Below are 22,292 nucleotides of genomic sequence, written 5' to 3'. Positions count from 1 at the left end.
AGGAACAGAGGTGGGGGTCTTGTCTGTGTGGCCCTGGTGAATTACTTCAGCTCTCCGTGCCTTGATCTCAGCAACACTAACGGCCCTTTTAAGTTGGCCAGATGTAATGGAAGTGGCGACTCCTCCCACTTGGCATTCATTCCACTAAAACCCGCTCAACAGCAGTGGAGTAGCTGCGGCATAAGCACAGCATCCCTTCTGGGTCTCCGGGAGCCATGTGCGATTCAACACTTCCTGGTGCGTACACCACGCGGATGAAACTTCTGGGTGCACCTGCCTCCGTGTTGGTGTAAATAACAGAACTAGATGGATGGTGGGACCCCAGACAGAGAAGCTCGAACTTCTCAGTCATTGGCCATTCCTGTCGTTCTCGACAACTTCTAGCTTCTTTGACCCTGACTTTCCTGAAACTTTAAACAAAGCTAATAGAACATGCCTTACAGTGTTAGATTCAAAAAGATGACGAACGCAGAAAATCCAACATGGCATTGAGCAATCTTCACTCCCCTTCCAAAGGGAGGAACTCCAACATGTTCAGCTGCTCAGTCAGGTAAATGCTGTTCCAAGAGGCCATGAAATGTGCTCGAGCTCAATCCCAAGTTCATCCTGCTTTCCCGCCTGGCCACGTTACCTAGAACGTGCTGTCACTGCTCTGACCTTTACTTTGTTCATTTATAAAATGCAGTCACGAGTCGCAACTCACTCCCCTGTATGTGCACACAAAGCCTTGCCTAATGCCCCCAACTATTATTAAGTGCCCTACGAGAGGAGCTACCCTGCGTCTGAGGTCAGGGGCGGCGGCCGGAAGGTCCAACCCCACGTCCAAGGAGCCGTGGCTGCGCGAGCGCAGGAGGACCTAGAGGAGCTATCCCACACTGAAGGTCAGGAAGGGCGGTGGTGAGAAGATACGCCCGTCCAAGGTAAGGAGCAGTGGCTGCGCTTTGCTGGAGCAGCCGTGAAGAGATACCCCACGCCCAAGGTAAGAGAAACCCAAGAAAGACAGTAGGTGTTGCAAGAGGGCATCAGAGGGCAGACACACTGAAACCATACTCACAGAAAACTAGTCAATCTAATCACACTAGGACCACAGCCTTGTCTAACTCAATGAAACTAAGCCATGCCCATGGGGCCACCCAAGACGGGCGGGTCATGGTGGAGAGATCTGACAGAATGTGGTCCACTGGAGAAGGGAATGGCGAACCACTTCAGTATTCTTGCCTTGAGAACCCCATGAACAGTATGAAAAGGCAAAATGATAGGATACTGAAAGAGGAACTCCCAGCTCCGGGAGTTGGTGATGGACAGGGAGGCCTGGCGTGCTGCGATTCATGGGGTCGCAAAGAGTCGGACACAACTGAGTGACTGAACTGAACTGAGCTACTATCAAATCATACTGGAACCAGCTATCATTGTTAGGTCAAAATTCACTGTATATTGATTCATAGAGTTCCTAATCATTTCTATCAATATTTCTACATTTCTACAAATTACAACCAACCACACTGACATGGCAATTAGCTGGCTTTATTCTTCCACAGAAAAATCTTTATTTGGCTGGAGGGTCAATACCTACAAAAATACTACTCAATAGCTTTTGGAAACAAATCTTTACAAAACTAGCTCGAAGGGACATGATTTTTCCTTGTGTTCTATTATTATCCTAAACAAAGGATTTGGGTTCCACAATTTACACCGTTCACCAAGAACACAGCTCTGAAATACTGGATGTAATTTTGCTACCTAAGAGCAAACATCAACACTTGCAAAATGATACAGAACATCAGAAGTGAACATATTATCAAAATACACTGAAATTCCAAATTAGCTTGATTTGTTCTGAAAATCTGACCCAACTTCCTTCTCACCTTTCTCCAAGGGACCACAGTCTCTCACTGCTGAAGCTGCCTGCCAAGCTTAAATATTTGAATATAGAGTTCAAATCCCATCTTTCTCTCTTGACAAACTAGAGTTGTTGCTCTTCCCTTGATAAACTTAATATGATATGTAAAAAGACCATGTAATCTGCCAATTTCTGATCGTGAGATGTTGCTGAAACCCTGAGCTCTCAACAGTCCTAATTAAAACGTGAATAGTGATCGCTAAAGGAAAATACATTTCATTCAAACTGTGAGGATGTCTTACAATGTTTTTGGCAAAGCCATAATGATTATGCTAGGGCGCAGAAAGTCACATGGCCGAGCTTCCTCTCCTGCAAAAGAAAATACTCAGTGGAGGTCCCATGTGATGACTTCACGCAGGAATGAACAGGATCTGTGACTCTCCCGTGTTCCAAAGAGATGCATGAGAGGAAAAGTCAGTGATGTTACTGGATGTTGTCTTTCAGGATAAGACAATAGATAAGGATATGCCCTTGCCACGCAGAGAATGAATTCTTAATTTAGAAGTAAAATATGTTCACTAAAAATAAAGTCATCTTCCAACCACTGTCCTCCACGTCTGGCCGCTTAGGGTCACGATACTGTCCTTTTATTGCATTACAAAAGGTACGAGTGTGCGTCACTAAAAATAGACACATGGATAAATAAACTTAAAAGCATAAAATTTAAAAAGCAAATGACCACCCATCCTACTTTACCCACAGCGCCCCACTTCTTAGAGGAAAGCACAGCTGAATACAAGACGTGTGACCAGAAGCTATCCCCTCTTCATTCTTCTATGCTCACACACAAAACCTTAGTGCACACCTCTGTGCCAGAATTTCTCTTTTTCTGCCACTTGTTTTTTTGCACACGTCACAATATATCAGGATAATTTCACATTATAGATTTCACAGCTTAAAAATGCCATTTCTGAGGGATGAGAAGTCATGAAAGCACTCTTGGCTTCAGTTACCCCATCAGTAAAATACGGGGATCAAACGAGTTAACGTCAAATCTCTTTACACCACAAAGGCCTAATTACCCTAGTCCTTTTCTCCTCCCTCTGGTTTCAAAGCCTGAACTGATATTATTCTTTTTTTATATGTTGTTCCTTAAATTTAACATAATCTTCCCTCGCCTGCTTCTCGTTCAGAGAATAGCAAGATGCATTCTTCTAAGGACACTGCCAGTCTTATTAGTCATCTCCTCAACTAATACGCCAGCGACTTTCTCCATTTGAACCTTTACAAGACAAAAAGAAAATCTGCTAATGTCTAATTCCATATGCCCAATGCCCAACTAAAGTCATGATTACAAATTCTCCAGAATGCATGACCTTAACCGGCAGAGAGTTGACCCATTCTTTGAGTTAATATTAGAGAAATTAGTCTAACAAAATGATCTTTTTCATCTTTGAAAGACTCAGCTTCATCTATCTCTGAAAAAGAAACTTCAAAGTTAAACGCCAGTAAAACGTCGAAACTGCTTCACACACTTTATCTTGTATCCATCTCTCTCAAATGGATTTCACTTCAGAAATTTATTTCTGTATGATAAAGAAGTTTCTCCGTCCCATGTGTAAAACTGTCAATCTCATTAAAAGGTAGTCCAGTAGCCTGGGGAAACGTACTTCTTTCTAAATCTTTAATCGATCTCGAAACATCTGCCAGTCAGCATATCTCCCGGAACTCCATTTATGCTATAAATGTTCTCCGGAAATTCACAGTTGCCCAGTGAAAGTGACAGTTTTGAAGAAAAATCAATTTTTCTCCTCTCCTTGCGTGGGCTACCTGATGGCCAGGTGCCCCGTCCAGGATTAAAATGGAATCAAATCCACAGACAAAAGCATCTTCCTTCCCTCTGGCTACAAGTTACAATCAGAATTCTCCTCTTATAATGGTGTAAACAGGTGGAAATGGCAACCTGCTCCACTATTCTTGCCTGGAAAATCCTATGGACAGAGGAGCCTGGCAAGCTACAGTCCATGGGGTCGCAAGAGTCCGACATGACTTAGGGACTAAACCACCACCAAACAGGTACTCAGGAAAAAGAACTGTAATCAGGCCTTTCCGGCAGTAAAAGATAAAGCAATATGCATACAATTCTTGCCTACTGTTTATTTGGAGCTTCTTCCTTTCAGAGAAAACCATGGTTGATATTAACAATTTACAGAGTCCAAATGCAGGGTAACAAACCAGTGGCAGTATTTTCCTAATTCATTCATTAGATGAGTCTGTTGAAGAGACTGGCATTTTAACAACATAAGAAATGAAATAAGCCATCAAACTTCCATTTTATGAAAAGTGAACTAAAGAACCGTTTTGGTGTTGAGAACACCCGGTGAAACACAGGCAGAAACGATGGGCCAGCAAGTCAAGCCACACACACCCTTGCCAAGGTCTCGGCTCCCTCTTTGGAAGACTGGGCTGCAGGTTTGCAATTGCAAATTGAGTTTACTAGCAGGAAGCAGACTCTAAGGAGATGTGCATCCAGAAAGTCTCCTGGGAGGGCTCTGGAAGCCACATCAGGTGCGGGTCAGCTGTGATGTTCTGTCCACTGTGCCCCATGGAGACCCCCAGCCCGGGAGCTGGCCGCCTGCAGAACTGTCCCAAGCTGGGGCAGTCACTGGGGCCAGGACACGCCCCGGAAAGGGGCCTGGCGTCGGGCATGCAGCTTTTCAGCGTCAGGACAGGGCTGGGCCACGAGCTGTCTACAGCACTCTCAGCACTTCCAGAGGGCTCAAGAGGTTCCATCCTGAAGAGACAGTGGAGATCTGGAAGGTGCAATGCAGTGCCAACACGACGGTCCAGCTGAATCCAAGGCAACCTTCACACGGCTGGCCAATGGATGCTGAAATGTCAAGCCCGGTGAGAAAAAATAATCCCAGACGATGGTGGGGAAAGAATTAGGGCCCTGCTCAGGTGTCTCACTGGAATGTTGAAGAAGACATGGATAAAATCATGACGTGTCCGGCCCCTTCCCAGAAAGACTCTCATCAATATGGCAGAATGATACAGTTAAGAGCTTGGAGGAATTCTTCAATTCACTCAGTCATTCATTCGACAAATACTTATTGAACTCTAAGGAAAAAAGCAGGAAGCAAGACAAGAATAAGCTGTACCCACGTGTGGCTCACAGACTAATGAGGGAAAAACCACCAAAACAACACATTCAATCTCATTTTTTTTTTAAGGTAACACATTCTTAACATTAATGTTTTTCAATTTTTAAAAGTTGTATGTTTACTCATTTATTTTTGGGTGCACGGGATCTTGGGTGTGACACACAGGCTTTCCCCGGTTGCGGTGACCTGGGGCCCCTCCCCAGCTGTGGTGCTCGGGCCTCTGTCTGCAGGGGCCCCTGCTGTTGCGGGGCGTGGGCTTCAAGCTCAGGTGTCATAGTTGTGGTACATGGGCTCAGCTGCCCACAGCATGTGGGGTCTCAGTTCCTGGAAGGAGGACGGAACCTGTGTCCCCTGCACTGGCATGTGGATTCTTAATCATTGGACTACCAGGGAAGTTCTCAATCACATATTTTAAAGCAGCCACGAGTGGTATGAAGAAACTGGAGCAGCACTAATCAACAGAATTCCCAAAAATGTGGAACTGTTCTATTCTCGTGGTAGGAACCAACAAAACCGTCACCACTGAGCATTTGAAAGTGGCTAGCATCATTAAGGAACTGAATATTTTGAATTTTATTTGATTTTAAATAATTTAAATGTCTACTTCTGCTTTATTGACTATGCCAAAGCCTTTGACTGTGAGGATCACTACAAACTGTGGGAAATTCTTCAAGAGATGGGAATACCAGATCACCTGACCTGCCTCCTAAGAAATGTGTATGCAGGTCAAGAAGCAACAGTGAGAATTGGACATGGAATAACAGACTGGTTCCAAATCAGGAAAGGAGTACATCAAGGCTGTATATTGTCACCCTGCTTATTTAACTTACATGTAGAGTACATTGTGCAAAACGCCTTGATGGATGAAGCACAAGCTGGGATCAACATTGCCAGGAGAAATATCAATAACCTCAGATATGCAGATGACACCACCCTTATGGCACCACCCTTAAAGAGAAGAAGAACTAAAGAGCCTCTTGATGAAAGTGAAAGAGGAGAGTGAAAAAGTTGGTTTAAAACTCAACATTCAGAAAACTAAGATCCGGTCCCATCACTCATGACAAATAGATGGGTAAACAATGGAAACAATAAGAGACTTTATTTTGGGGGGCTCCCAAATCACTGCAGATGGTGACTGCAGCCATGAAATTAAAAGACGCCTATGGCTGATTCATGTTGAGGTTTGACAGAAAACAGCAAAATTCTGTAAAGCAATTATTCTTCAATAAAAAATAAATTAATTAAACACACACACACACACACAAATAAATATGCTTGCTCCTTGGAAGAAAAGCTATAGACCAACCTAGATAGCATATTAAAAAGCAGAGACATTACTTTGTCAACAAAGGTACCTACAGTCAAAACTATGGTTTTTCCAGTAGTCATGTATGGATTTGAGAGCTGGACCATAAAGAAGGCTGAGCACCAAAGAACTGATGCTTTTGAACTATGGTGTTGGAGAAGACTCTTGAGAGACCCTTGGATTGCAAGGAGATCAAACCAGTCAATCCCAAAGGAAATCAACCCTGACTATTCATTGGAAGGACTGATGCTGAAGCTGAAACTCCAATACTCTGGCCACCTGATATGAAGAGCTGATTCATTGGAAAAGACTATGATGCTGGGAAAGATTGAGGGCAGGAGGAGAAGGGGACGACAGAGGATGAGAAGGTTGGATGGCGTCACTGACTCGATGGACGTGAGTTTGAGCAAGCTCTGGAAGTTGGAGATGGGCAGGGAAGCCTGGCGTGCTGCAGTCCATGGGGTCGCAAAGAGTCAGACACGACTGAGTGACTGAACTGAACTAAAAAATACATGTGCCAACTGGCTTTTTCCACCATCTAGATGTGTGATGGTGTTTGGAAAAGCATCTCCAGATTAGCAACATCCCAGCTGAGAGTTTCAGGATGAGAAAGAAGTACAGAAAATAAAAACAAGTGGAAGAATTTTCTAATCAATGAAAAAGCATGTATAAAGGCAATAACAGAGGATGGAGAGTTTGGCCAATGGAGAAACTCAAGTGGGCAGGTTTGGTTGAGCACCAAGGGGGATGTGAACTTATTTGAGCACGGGTTTGGGTGGGATGAGTTATGGCCGGGTACAGATTACAGAGTGTCTTGAGGACACTGCAGAATATTTATGGGTAAGGAAAAGGCATTAGAGAGTTTTAAAATACAGATAGGATAGGATTGGATTGGATTACTAGATAATGTTTGCTGCAAGCAGAATAAATTTGGAGAGTTGGGGACCAAACGAAGGAACATCCTTGCAGGAGAACATCCTTTTGAAGCTGAACACACACAGAGTTAAACACACCTCAAGGGAGGACTGGCAAAAACAAATGATTCTGAGCACTCTCAGGGGAAGTACACCTGCTACACCCTCTTTGAAGGAAAATTAGATGAATTTACCAAAATTCTAAATGAACATAATTTTGTAAGAACAGCTTCTGTTCTAGAATTTATCTTAGAAACAGAGCATCGTATACGCCCATAAGTGTGTGCACAGGATGTTTACTGCTTCACTGTTTAATTAGCAACAATTAGAAATTACATTAAGATGTCCACTATTAGTGTGAGCTAATTAAAGAAATGGAGCCAAATAAGTAAATATTGATAAAGTGAAAGTAAATATCGATAAAGTGAAAGTGCAAGTCGCTCAGTCGCGTCCGACCTTTGTGACCCCATGGACTATACAGTCCACGGAATTCTCTAGGCCAGAATACTGGAGTGGGTAGCCTTCCCCTTCTCCAGGGGGTCTTTCTAAGCCAGGAGTCGAACTGGGGTCTCCTGCACTGCAGGTGGATTCTTTACCAGCTGAGCTACCATGGAAGCCCAAGTGAATATTGGAAATCCATAAAAATTTCAGAAAAGTGCTCCAACATAAGTTAAAAGAACAAAGATAGAATAACAGTACTAAATAACATGAACCCAAGCATGCAAAGCAAATTACACACACACAAAAACACATGCATTTTTATATATGCCTATACAAATAAATATCTCCATACAAATACACAAGAATCCACGTAGAATTGCCCGGAAATGGAGACAAGTCTGGAGTAGGAGAGAACTTTCCTCTTCATTTGATCGTTTTTTGCTTTTTTAATTTTTTAACCATGTACATATAGTGTAAAATACTAGTAAATTAAAAAGAATTGATACAGGCAAAAGTCATTTTTTGTTGTAGGTAAAGAGGATCTATTTCTTTCTTTCTTTTTCTTTTTTTTGGTCAGAAATTCAACATTGTGACTCCAAAGTAAATCATAAATCTAGAAAGTTTTCCAGTCATCTGTTGTGGTTCTGGGGTCTGGCACAGCCCAGAGCAGCACAGGGCCATCCCAAGCTCCCTCTGCTCTTTTGCACTCAGGAGGCCAACAGCAGGGCACTGTGGGGACCACCTGGGACTGGGCGGGGTGTGCAGCGCGCTCGGGCAGGCTCTCCGCATCCACGGCCACACCTCTGGCTCCGAGGCGGCCGGGGGAGGCCGGCAGGTCAGACCTTGACACCTCCATCTTTGCTACAGCGGGAGCTGGCGTGAGAGAAGTTCAGCGACACGCGCTGGTCACAGCAGATGGCCAGCAGCAGGACGGGGGAACCAGGCCGCTCTTACTCCAGCCGGCGTGCCCGTCTCCACGTTTGTCCTGCGCTGAGGACTGCAGCGTGGATGCGGCAGCAGGGCTGCCTACAAACACCGCTCAAAGAATTTTACAGAACTCTTGGGATTTCTGAGTATGCATACTCATGAGAGGCTAGGCTTTCTGTCCGTTTCATAACTGAATATGCAAAATGTTATTTCAGGGTTTTACTCATTGAATTTAATGCTCATTGAGCACCGACTGCGGGCCAAGACATTATTCTATTATCCCTCCTCCCACCTGGACCCACTTAAAGACTGAGCGACTTGATAAAAATATTGATTGGGAATATTAGTTACTATATCCGTTTGATTCAATAAACATAACTTTTTTCCACTATATGTTGATCAAATTTTCAACTTTATCATTTCAACTTTAGAATAAAAACAATTTCAAAAAAGAAAAAAAAAGTGGGAAGAACCAGTCCACCCCACTTCAAGACACAGTATAGCTACACATGTAGACACATGTTGACACGTCAAGGCACAACGGAGACATGCAGAACAGTGGAATAAAACAGAGGACTAGGGACAGATGACGTAAATAAGCTCCATGGAGAAAAGACAGCGCTTCAGCAAATGGTCCTGCAGCAACTGGACATCCATAGGCAGAAAACGAACCTTCATATCAAATGCACACCGTATATAAAAATTGACTCAAAATGGACCATAGTCTTAAATGTAAAAGGTAAAACTATAAAATATTTAGGGGAAAAAGTAGGAAAAAATAGTTGGGATCTTGGGCTGGGCAAAGGATTAGTATGAAAAGGAAAAAAAAATGATAAATTGGAATTCATCAACTTAAAAATGTCTGCCCTGTGCTAGACCTTGTTAAAAGGATAAGAATCATAAGCTAAGAGAAAATATTTGCAAACCACATGTCTGAAAAGGATTGATATCAAGAATATACAAAGAACTCTCAAAACTCAACAGTTAAAAAACAATCCAAATAGAAAATGGGCAAAAGACATGAATAGGCATTTTCCCAAAATGTACGTATAGCTGACAAGCTGGAACATGAAAAATGCTCAGCATCACAAGGAGGGACCAGCATCACACGTGAGAACGTCTACGCCGAGACTCACTCCAAAAGCTGGGGCAACCCCAAATGCTGCAAGGATGCAGAGACTGGGTCACTCCCGTGATGCTGCTGTGAATGTAAAATGTGAAAAACAGTTTGGTGGTTTCCTATAAAAATAAACATGCAACTACAAATACACACAGCAATTGTACTCCTAGGGCGTTTTCCTAGAGGTATGAAAATTTACATTCTCACAAAAACCCTAGCCCAGATATTTACATCAACCTATTCATAACAGCCTAAAATGGAAAATACCCCCCAGATATCCCTCACTATTTGAACAGCTAAACAAACTACGGCACATCCATACCCTGGACTACAGCTTAGCAGTAAAAAGGGAAAAGGAATAGCTTCCAATCCCATCATTTCATGGCAAAAAGATGGGGAAACAATGGAACCAGTGACAGAGTTTATTTTCTTGGGTTCCAAAATCACTGCAGGTGGTGACTGCAGCCATGAAATTAAAAGATGCTTACTCCTTGGAAGAAAAACTATGACAAATCTAGACAATGTACTAAAAAGCAGAGACATTACTTTGTGGACAGAGGTCCCTGTAGTAAAAGCTAAGGTTTTCCAGTCGTCCATGTATGGATGCGAGAGCTGGACCATAAAGAAGGCAAACCACCAAAGAATGGATGCTTGTAAACTGTGGTGTTAGAGAAGACTCTTGAGAGTCCCTTGGGCAGCAAGGAGACTGCTGCCAAACCAGTCAATCCTAAAGGAAATGAACCCTGAATATTCATTGGAAGGACTGATGTTGAAACGGAAGCTCCAATACATTGGCCACCTGATGCAAAGAGCCACTCAGAAAAAGCCCTAACGCTGGGAAAGATTGAGGGCAGGAGGAGAAGGGGATGACAGAGGAGGAGATGGTTATATGGACTCACGTCCAAACTCAGTGGACATGAGTTTGGGTAAGCTCCAGGAGACGGTGAAGGACAGGCAAGCCTGGCATGCTGCAGTCCATGGGTTCGAAGAGAGCCGAACACGACTGAGAGATTGAACAACAACAACCATCCATACCCACAGAACCCATGACAACCAGCACAATTCTAGAGAATTATACGGAGTTAAAAAAAAAATCCAAAACATCCCATACTGCATGGTTCCATTTCTATAATATTTTTGAAATGATGAACGATAAAACCACAGAAATGGAAAACAGATTCACGTTGTCAGGGCTTCAGGGCTGTGGGGCAGGGGTGGGGGGACGCAGGGGCAGCTACAAAAGACAGTGGGGAGGACCGTGCTGTGGACGGACGCTCTGTCCCTTGATGGTATACCAGTACCCTGACTGTGATACCGGGGACTCAAAAAGCATCAGCCCTGGGAGAGCCTGGCGGAAGGGCACGGCTCTCTCTCTGTGTCACTTCTCACACCTCTTGTGAACCTACGATTATGTAAAAGCTAAAATTTTAACTCTTTTTTAAGCTGCACCTTGCTTAATTGCGGCACACAGGATCTCGGTCTTCGCTGCAGCACGCGGGATCTCTAGCTGAGGCCTGGGAACACGTCTTTGGGGCACGTGGGATGTAGTTCCCTGACCAGGGGTGGAACCCGGGCCCCCTGCCGTGGCAGCTTGGAGTCTGAGCCACTGCACCACCAATAAAGTCCCTAAAATTCTAATTTTAAAAAATGAGACAGTGGTTCTTCACAGTTTTGGAAATCTGCAAGGTGGGAGGTGAGCGGTTTGGGGACACAAAAGTCTAGATTTCTCTAAGAATCCCACAAGAGCCATGAAGCATCACCTGAGGAAATCATTTGCAGCCTATCCATAACACAGCACACACAGCTACCACTTATATTCTCTGAGACCCAGGGCACCAACAGAGACTTAGAACACTCATAAAATAAGCACAGCCTGCCGACTGCTCTGAAAAACCTCATCCAAAATGCAGGCATCTGCATTCTAGAAAGAAGCTATTTTAACTTCCACATATGTCTGCGGCATTTCTAAACTATTAGCTTCATTTTGAACTTCACAGAAACAGGGCGTTTGCAGAATGGAGGCAGACTAATCTCTTCCTGGCTCAGAATCCCTGAAGATTTGATTTCCACCCGATCAGAATCAAATTCCTAGAGTAACAGGAAAATCAAATTTCCCCTCCCTCGTTTCATGAAAATGAAACAAGGAAAGACCTGAAGATGCCTTTTCACTTCAATATTTGACCTGTTGCTCAAACGAATTCTTTCTCAACTAGAGTGAATATATTAATCTCATGTTAATAACACCAGCCCCAGAATAGAGTGTCAATTCCCCACGGATGTTGACCACATCTGTCTTATTTAGGGTAGTGTTCCCTAAGCTTCTTAACACGAGTATTCACTCCATAAATATCTGATGCATGTTAAAATAAATGAAAGCAAATATACCCCGAATGAAAACAGAATTCTTAAAATACCAAAGATAATGATCCACAAAACTGCTTAAAAAATAAATCTTTCTAGTCATCTCATGAATATTATTAAAAAATACATTGGCAGATGTGGGGGAAATGATCACGTCCATAATTTGGTTTATGTCTACACACAAAATCACTAAATTGGCCATTCTTTGCTTAAATCAGTTTTGGGGCTGATGATTAAAGGCTGACTTTATGCATAATTAATCATACCATCCACAAGGACGATCAAATAAAGATGACTAAAATACCAGCTGGAAGGAACTTCTGACATGACACCAGTGAAGCAGATTCAAGTGGGGCTAAGATACTAAGTACTCTTGTGTGTGTGCATGCGCACGCACGCTCAGTCATGTCTGACTCTTTGCAACCCCGTGGACGGTAGCCCACCAGGCTCCTCCGTCCATGGGATTTCCCAGCAAGAACACTGGAGTGGGTCACCATTTCCTTCTCCAGGGGATCTTTCCAACCCAGGGGTGGAACCTGGGTCTCCTGCGCTGCAGGCAGGTTCCTTACCACTAGGGCCACCTGGGAAGCCCATAGTCTTAGCTGAGTGTCTGACCGTAAATTTCACTACAGGAAGTCAGCCTCCAAGTCTCTTTTCCTTGAGAAAGGAAAAGGGTGCTTCATGGATCTTACTGAATGATTACATGTGCTTGTGTGCACACGTGTGTACACACACTCGTGTACTGATGGCGGGACTTCCCTGGTGGCTCAGTGGTAAAGACTTTGCCCACCAGAGCAGGAGACACGGGTCTTATTTCTCGGTCAGGAAGACCCCCTGGAGGAGGACATGGCAACCCACTCCAGCATTCCTGCCTGGAGAATCCCATGGACAGAGGAGCCTAGGGGGCCAGGAGTCCAGGGGGTCGCAAAAGAGTCGGACACGACTGAGCGACCGTACTGACGGCATGTGGTTAATTTAATCCATTCCTACGATTTCAGTGTTAGTAAGGAATATAACTTAACACGCAGATTCCTGATCATCTCTGCAACCTAAAACCCTAAATGAAAAATGAAACGTCTCTGGCAGGCTGGGTCAAGAGAAACTGAGAAACGAAAGGGGTGAGAAAATATTTCCACCTGAAATTTGGCCATTCATTAACCAACTTTTCAAATCTACTCTGCCAGCCCCACTTCTCCCAAAAAAAAGATCCTCAAATTAACAGAGTGTTGCTCTTGTCTGATGAGTTTGCTCAAACCAAACTTGCACACGGATGAGTTTCTCTGTCCTGACACTTCTGCCATGTACCTAACGATCAGGAAAAATTCTATGGTGGCCAATATCCCTGGCCATAACCTAGCATCAGTGGTTGTTCAGTAACTACTTCACAGATGTTACATCTGTTTTCCTAACTAAAGAGCGAGTTCTCTGAGGAGGACAGCTATCGCAGTAGAAGAGGTATAACATCACCACGTAAGCACCATTATCCTCTAACGGCGCCGGTGGTAAGAGGGAGAGCGGTAAAAACACTGGTAGGGTTTCCGCTATGTCAAGCGCTGTGTTAAGCCTTTCATGAGGATCTTCTATTAGGCGGATATTATGAGCCTCCCTATTTTTACAGGAGACTGAGGCTTCTTAATATTAAATATCTCACCAAAACTCACATAACCAGCCGCTGAATTGGGATTTTAACAGTCTCATGTCAGAGCCCATGCTCTTAAACCAGGAGACAGTGATGGATTCATTCATTCATTCAATAAATCTTCATCAAGTGCTTCTCCATGCTGGAAACTGCTCCAGGCACTGGGGGATCGGCTATAATTGATGGATTCATTCATTCATTCAATAAATTTTCATCAAGCGCTTCTCCATGCTGGAAATTGTTCCAGACACTGGGGTTCAGCTATAATTGATGGATTCATTCATTCATTCAATACATTTTCATCAAGTGTTTCTCCATTATGGAAACCGTTCCAGGCATTGGGGTTCAACTATAACTGATGGTTTCATTCATTCATCCAATACATTTTTAAGTATTTCTTCATGCTGGCACTGTGGTCCAGCTATAATGATGCATTCATTCATCCATTCATTCACACAATAAACCTTCATCAAGTGCGTCTCCATGCTGGAAACTGCTCCAGGCACTGGGGTTCAGCTATAATGAAAAGAGAGAGAAGTCCCAGCCCTCATGGAGCTCCACATGCTATTTGGGAGATACAGGCAATCAACAGGTAAAACCTACAGACAGATCAGTAGGTAAGTGGATACTAAGTCTAGAGAGAAAAAATGGAAGGGATACAGGGAGAGGAGGAGGGTAGAGATAAAACAGGAGGGCTGGAAGGTTTCGATGAGAAGGCGGCACTTGCAGAAAGGCTGAAGGAGGTGAGGAGACGGACAGGAGGAGATAACCTGGTGGAACCGTATTCCAGGCGGAGGGAAGAGCAAGAGCAAACATTCTGCGTCAGCACAGGACCTGGGAGCTGGTGGTAAGGCCGTCAGTCTGGATCACAGGGAAAGGCTTTGGTGGTCTGAGCAGTGAGGGAGATAAATCAGGGGGCTTGGGCCAGGGCGGTAGTGGCAGATGGTATGAGAGGTCACTGGACTCTAGCTATACTTCTAAAACAAAGCTTACAGCATTTCGTGATGGACTGGCTGTGGTGGTAAGAGATAAGGGAAGGAGCGAGAACAGAGACTAAGCTTTGATCCTTTGCTGCTTGCTTGTTTGACTGCTTGACTGATTTTTACAGGGCAACTGAAATACCGGGACCTATAGTGGCTGAGATACAGGCTCCAGGAGAAGCCGGCTAGGATGAAAATATGGGTGGTTGGATATATTAAGCCTGAGCCTAGGAGCCGATCAGATGAAGATGTGGGCTTGATGGGAGAAGAGGTCCTTCCTTGGTAGGTGAGCACAGAGATGCTGTTTAGAGGCAAATGGGGACTTCCCTGACGCAGCGGCTAACCCACCCACCCTCCCAGGGACTTCCCTGGTGGTCCAGTGACTAAGACTCCACACGCCCGATGCAGGGCACCGGATTCCTGGTCAGGGCACTAGATCCCACAGGCTGCAACCAAGACTCAGCACAGCCAAATAGCTACATAAATGCTAAAAAGTACATAAAATCAAGTAATCAAGGGGAACTGCATGCAGATAAAGTAAACAGGTCTGAGACTCACCGGTGGACACGTCCTGACAATTACTGCCCGGGAATCCTCTCCATTGCGAGGGAAGAAACTGTTGTTGCAGTTCAGTAGCTCAGTCGCGCTCAGCTCTTTGTGACCCAGCACACCAGCCTCCCTGTCGTCTTTCATCATTGCTAATGATTCATCACTCCTCTAAAATCACCTGATTCATCACTCCTCTAAAAACACATGTTTAATGCCTTTAGTGGATTTGCCAAACAACTGTGGACAGACCCCTCCCCATCCCCCAAAGCAGTGCCATCGACGTTCCTGAGCAAATGCAGCCCCGGGGCCCAACTGGACAGCTCCATGAACCAACGGAGATGAGGCTGGAGAATAAAGACGTGAAGATACGGAGGCTTCTTCTGAGTTAAATGACGTGAATTTCTAAGCTTTCGGATGTTTATAGAAAAAAGCAAGACTACAAATATTTGGCTGCTTAATCACTTAAACTGCTTAGTATCTCAACTAACGGTGACCACTTACTGAGGCCCATCTGAACAGGGATGGTCTTAGAATGTCTCACGCCTTATTGAAAAATCACTTAGGAGGAAAAGGAAGCCCTGAAGGGTAGAAAGAAATACCAAAGCAAAGGCTGTTTTCTTGCTTTCATTCTTTCTGTTTTTACTTTCCTTCTTTTTATTTTTTCTCAAGAGCAAGCGGCGTTTGCGGTGGCAGTTTGAGCTGGGCACCGCCAAGGTGAGGGGGTCTCGCCTCCCGCACGCTGGTAGACTGTTCCATTATGGATGGAGGGGATGACGGTAACCTTGTTATCAAAAAGAGGTTTGTATCTGAGGCAGAGCTAGATGAACGGTGCAAAAGGAGACAAGAAGAATGGGAAAAGGTTCGAAAACCTGAAGATCCAGAACAATGCCCAGAGCAGGTTTATGACCCTCGGTCCCTGTATGAAAGGCTACAGGAACAGAAAGACAGGAAGCAGCAGGAGTATGAAGAACAGTTCAAATTCAAATCATGGTAAGAGGCTTAGACGAAGATGAGACCAACGTCCTTGATGAGGTTTCTCGGCAGCAAGAACTAATAGAAAAACAGCGAAGAGAAGAAGAACTGAAAGAACTGAAGGAACACAGAAGTAATCTCAACAAGGTTGGAATTTCTTCAGAAAACAAGAAGGAAGTGGAGAAGAAAGCTGTGAAACCCACAGAAACCAAGAACAAGTTCTCCCAGGCAAAGCTGTTGGCAGGAGCTGTGAAGCATAAGAGTTCAGAGAGTGGGAACAGTGTGAAAAGACTGAAATCGGACCTTGACCCAGATGACAAGAATCAAGAAGCCCCGTCCTGCGTGTCCCTGGGAAGCACCTCCCTGAGCAGTCCCTCCATCCACTGTCCGTCCGCGGCCGTCTGTCTCGGCATCCTCCCGGGCCTGGGCGCCTACTCCGGGAGCAGTGACTCTGAGTCCAGCTCAGACAGCGAAGGCACCATCGACACCATGGGCAAGATCGTCTCCTCCATTTTCCGAACCAACACCTTCCTCGAGGCCCCCTAGCTCCTCTGTTCTCACCAAAGGGTGCTCCTCCCCAAGAGTAGACTGGACAGTTTATTCTGCCTACAGGCATTACTTCCCACAGAAACTCCTTTGCCTGCTCCTTATGCACACCGTGACATTTTTAACTGCATCTAAAATGTGCCAGAATCCACCTGTGGCCAGCCTTGTGTTTGGTTTCTCTTTCTACTCCAACACAGATGCCCAAGCCAGCCCCACAACCTCTGTCCACACTGATGCAGACTGCGGCCCAGCCGAGGTTTCACCAAAAACACCCTGGGAAGACAGGTACCATGCAGCTTGCAAAGAGTTTGGATTCTGGTGCCTTCTTGTTTTTTCTTTTTTTTTTTTTCCTTTTCCAACATCATTAAGAAGCAGGGACAGTTTATTGAATAGATATCGTTTAAACATTCTATTCTAAGTGATTATATTGCATTGTGGAGTGTGTGGCAGGCGGGGCTGGGGCAAGGAGAGCCCTAATAATGGAACAACGCGCAAGGCCCTGGAACTAGCTGATTCTTGATGTTGTGTGACTAAGTAAAGATTCTAAACTATGTCCAAAATAAAGAAAAATCACTTAAATGCATTATATTTGTGTGTGTTTGTGACTTGCATACTGTATTTTTGTGGGGGTAACTACAAGTGTGTTTGAGGGCAGGGCTTCCCAGGTGGCACTAGGGGTAAAGAACCTGCCTCCCAATGCAGGAGACATAAGAGACGCAGGTTCAATCCCTGAGTTGGGAAGATCCCCTGGAGGAGGGCGCGGCAACCCGCTCCAGTATTCTTGCCTGGAGAATCCCATGGACAGAGGAGCCTGACAGGATACAGTCCATAGCGTTGCAGAGTCTGACACAACTCAAGAGACTCGGCACACACGCAAGTGAGGACAAGGAACTTAATGATAATCAAACCTGTGAATGTGACATAAGCCCCTGGAGACGGCACCAATGTTTGCCGTGTATATTTTCTTGGTCCCTCGTGAGAAATAAATCAGTATTAAATAACAACAACAACAAAATCACAAATCACTTAATGTATTTGTAAAAACTGCATCCAATGAAAACTGCATAAATATATACGGCTTTGGACACTTCTAGATAGAAAGATAAGGAAATCAATAATTCCTATGTCCTTCCACCAACCCCAACTCATCTCTAATTATACCAAAGAAATGATGCAATCAGAACCAAGGCTGTATGCTTCCAGTGCATTTTCATAGATATCATCTTATCCAAAGTTCACAGCATCGTTAAACACTGTTCACTGTACAGATAAGAAAACTGAGGCCAAGAGAAGTCAAGGGTCACAAAGCTAACAAGTAAGGGAAGGAGAGTTTGTCTCTTTTCTTCTTTTTCCAAATCTGCAGGGGCATTCCTAAGCACAACAGCTGCTCACCCTAAAGTGTTGTTTTCTTGTTTAATTATAAACTCTCCTAAACATGGTTCTAACCCTCAGACACTTGTCTGCATTCCATTAATAAAGCCACCGTGTCATTTGGTTCTTCAAGAGGCTTATAATTTGCAAAGTCAGGCGTTGACTTTTAGTTCAATCCATGTTCAATTTGGAGAAGGCAATGGCACCCCACTCCTGTACTCTTGCCTGGAAAATCCCATGGATGGAGGAGCCTGGTAGGCTGCAGTCCATGGGGTCGCAAAGAGTCGGAAACGACTGAGCGACTTCACTTTCACTTTTCCCTTTCATGCATTGGAGAAGGAAATGGCAACCCACTCCAGTGTTCTTGCCTGGAGAATCCCAGGGACGGGGAAGCCCGGTGGGCTGCTGTCTATGGGGTCGCATAGAGTCGGACACGACTGAAGCGACTTAGCAGCAGCAGCATGTTCAACTTGCACAACTTGAACACCTGCAGTGCACTAAGGTGAAGTCCTACCACTCTCTGAGACTTGCACACGCTGCCTGCTGTTCCAAGCCAGCTTCTGCCTCGATCAGCTCCACTAACTTTTCTTTCTTTAGACTGATGGTGCCTATGCCATTTTCCCAATGTATTCTTCTTGAGGCCTCCATTAAAACTTTATCTTGCAGTGGTTCCGACAGCCTCCTCAGCTTCTAATGATAAATTATACTATTTAGAACACTTTTTAAAATTAACTGGTGATAAAACCAAACTGAACAAATAAAACTAGATTTTGATTATTTTTGACCTTTTCTCTCCATGAACAATAACCATCATTCAATAAATATTCAAAAATCTATTTGAGTATTAACACAGACACAATGAATAAATCCTAAGAAAGTACACTTCTGTTGGCATCCAAAATACTATAAAATATAAAGTAAATGCAAAGTAAACTACTTTTCCTTTCCTGGCACACACATGGGACTACGTTGTGTCAGTAGTAATATTACAGAAAAAAAGTCTCATTTACTATAAACTAGATAGTTATGCTAACTAGTTTTTCAAATAAATCACCACGTGTCACAATTTGGTATAAACTGATCCTTATGAATAATTCACATTTTGTACATTAATAATTCACGTTCTCTTTCTATTGGAATGCTCTCTAGCACAGAATGGATGTCTCATCAATTTCCTCAACTGACATGATGGAGTAAATCTAAAATTAGAATGGTGTTTTCAAATGCTCCTTTTAACACTGTAACACTTGGCTGGCCCACAAGGTTATGAAAAATAAAAAGTTCCTATTATTTCTGACTCTTTGCATGAGAGTCATTAGATTAAATACCCTAACAAAAGCTGTTCCTGTTGATCAGAATGTCTGCATAGCAGGGAAGAAAACCAAGGAAACTTACGGTTGATAGGGACTGGTTAGTTCTCTTACACTGCTCCATAATTATATATTTGTATATTCACAATTATACAAGACATAGTTGCTAAAAAATGGTAACCAGCAGGGAAAGAAAGGAAGAAAATAAAGGAAAGAAAGAGAGGGAGAAAAGGGAGAAGGAAGGAAGAAAGAAAGCAAAGGACCAAAACAAATCAGGTAAGAGCTTTTAATAGTTATGGATATTTCCCACCAGCAGGTTTTCCTGTCTAGCTGTTTAATACGGTGAAATTTCAATTTCCAGTAAAATTATCTAGCACATTAACAAGTCCAAAGATCAAATAAGAGAACAGTGCCAATGACATATATTTGTGGAGAAAGATGTTTAAGTTATCCCTGTGGCCATTACTGACATTACCATTATTTCAGACATTAGCAAAGTAAACTTTTCTCCCCCCAACCCCCTCGCCCCAAAGTACACAATGAAAAAAAAAAAAAACAAAAAAAAGCAGCAACAGACCTGACACAAAGCAAAGAGAAATGAGGCAGTCTGAAATTAAAAAAAAAAAATCATTCCAGTATCCTCTCCCTCCCTCAAGAATTCCTTAGCCATCACCACTCAAGCCCAAAGAGAAGCAGAGTAAGTTCTCTCTGAAGTTCGTCAATGAAGAGCAAAGGGGAGAAGGGCCACAGAGAGGGAGTTTTAAAGGAGGACCCATCCCTGTGCCAACACCTGTCCACACCAATGCCCTCCGGCTCAGCCATCCTTCCTTTCAGCACATATTTAAAGAGAGAGCGCCAGCTCTGCGCCAGGTGTTCCGTTCCGCCCTAAACAGACAGCCTTCCAGGGGGCATCCGGTGTGTACTCCAGCAACACATCCCCTGCCCAGGCTCAGGACGAGGACATCTACCCACGGCGCCTTCGCCAGCTCCTGGGCCGGGGCTGGGTCACCGTCCACGGCCCGGAGTTCCGAAAAAAGCCTTTCTCTTGGCAGAAGTGTCTCTCCGGGGTCGGGGGTCACTGACCCGGTTCGCACCCCGAGCGGCCGCCGTTCCTCGCCCGGCCGATCCGTCCCCCACCCCCGCTGGAGTGAAGTTGGCGGCGGGTGGGGGCACCGGGGCACCCGGCAGGCTCGGCGCCCCCGCCCGGGTTCCTCGGCGCCGACTCCCATGGCTACCGAGAAATATTTATTTCCATTCGCTGGGCTCCAGAGACTACCGGCCACCGACGGAAAGCCAAGTCACCCGGGAGACAAAGATAGACCCGCGACACACCGAGAGCGGCTCCAGCGGCTGCCTCGGGTGCGCTCCAGCCGGGAAGGCGCGGCGCTGCGCGCCGGAGAGCCCCAGGGACGCTGGCCGGAGGTCGGGACCCTGAACCCGCGCCGGGAGGCGGGAGGACGGGTCCACACTCACCCCCAGGCGGCGGCTCCGGATCCTCACGTAGCCTTGCTTCACGATGTCATTGAAACTGGAGGCCATCCCGGGCGGCCGGCGAGCTCCCCGCGCCCAGCGCGCGCCCTAAGTGGCCTCGGGTCAAGACGGGGCTCTGGGCTGGGCCAGGGAAGAAAGCGCAGACCGAGCGGCGGCGGCTCCGAGCGGCGTCAGGAGGCGCGCATCACTTTCCCGTCCCCGAGCCTGGAAGTGGGCGGCCGGCTCGCAGCCACTTCGGGGAGCGCGGGGAGCCGGCGCGGCTGGGGCGCCCGCGTCAGCTGACTCATCAGCCGGCCTGCTCGGAGGAGGGGCGGTGCTCAGGGATCCAGCCCAGCCTCTGCAAGACTGGGGGAGAATGGAGGGGGAGAGGGGAGCGGGGAGGAGGAGAGGGAGGGGGGCAGGAGGAGGCGCAGGGGGAGGGAGGGGCGGCGCTCAGGGATCCAGCCCCTGCCTCTGGGGTGGGGGGGAGGGCGAGGAAGGGGGAGGAGGGGGAGGGGTGGGGGGGAGGGGGAGGGGTGGGGGGAGGGCGAGGAAGGGGGAGGAGGGGGAGGGGTGGGGAGGAGGGGGAGGGCGAGGAGGGGCAGCGCTCAGGGATCCAGCCCTGCCTGTCCGGGTGGGTAGGGGGAAGAGAGGGAGAAGGGGGAGGGGGACGGGGAAGAGGGAGCCGGAGGAGCCGCCGGCCACCCGCAGGCAGACAGCCTTGACGGCGCACTCTCCCCTCCACCCCTCTGGCGCCCCCCTGGCCCGATCCGGTCCTCCGACCCCTCCCCTCCCCGGGACCCCGAGTTGCCCTGCGTGCCCCCGCTCCTCGCCCACGCCCGCGGAGATCCCCAGCTCCTTTCAGATGGAGAAGGAATTTCACTTTTCTCAGCCGCGTCTCCCCCTCCTCTCCCTGCACCCCCAGCTCTTTCCGGAGAAGGACTGGCTTTTGCCTCTGCTGTGCGTGTGCCTGGGGGCTGTTGTTGCCCTGGTTAGCCTTGACCTTGGCATAGGAGGGAAGGGATAGTGTCCTGGCTTAAGCTGCCTGCTTGCTCGGATTTCCCTGGCATCCTGGACCTAGCCTGCAGTGATATCATTTTCTACATTTTGCTTGTTTGAGTCTGTCTTTCCAGGCCGGTTGTGAGTTTCCCAGAGGTTGACCCTTGGCCTCATTAATACCTGTACCCGCTAAGCCTGACCCAGAGCAGATGCTGAATAAATCCTTAGTGCCAGGTACCCTCTGAGCCCTTAGCCAGACTCATGTAGACTCTCATATGCCCCACACGTACCCTCCCTTATAAGGCTCGTGTTCATAGCCATTGCAGGATGCCACCTACAGAACAGGGCAAAAGGGGGACCCATTGCACATCCACCTGGCCCTG

At 46.0% G+C, this 22,292-nt stretch overlaps 2 protein-coding genes across 3 annotated transcripts in view; one reads left to right on the top strand and one right to left on the bottom strand.

The window, feature by feature from the left end:
* Positions 1-21,274, bottom strand: part of DOK5 (docking protein 5) — a 153,007-nt gene extending 131,733 nt beyond the window's left edge. For both annotated transcript variants that reach the window (XM_055545351.1, XM_055545350.1), the window contains exon 1: positions 20,914-21,274. In XM_055545351.1, the coding sequence (XP_055401326.1) occupies positions 20,914-20,979 (66 nt within the window). In that variant the 5' untranslated portion in view covers positions 20,980-21,274. The remainder of the gene's footprint in view (positions 1-20,913) is intronic.
* On the top strand, positions 15,913-16,766 carry LOC129626130 (PSME3-interacting protein-like). Its single transcript, XM_055545353.1, is given in 2 exon segments — positions 15,913-16,224; positions 16,227-16,766. Coding segments are annotated over 2 exon segments (759 nt in total). The 5' UTR covers positions 15,913-15,998; the 3' UTR covers positions 16,760-16,766.
* Positions 21,275-22,292: the final 1,018 nt, after the last annotated feature.

The sequence above is a fragment of the Bubalus kerabau genome, chromosome 13 (assembly GCF_029407905.1).
Source record: "Bubalus kerabau isolate K-KA32 ecotype Philippines breed swamp buffalo chromosome 13, PCC_UOA_SB_1v2, whole genome shotgun sequence".
Classification (NCBI taxonomy): Eukaryota; Metazoa; Chordata; class Mammalia; order Artiodactyla; family Bovidae; genus Bubalus; species Bubalus kerabau.
This window is presented reverse-complemented; position numbering and strand designations above follow the sequence as displayed.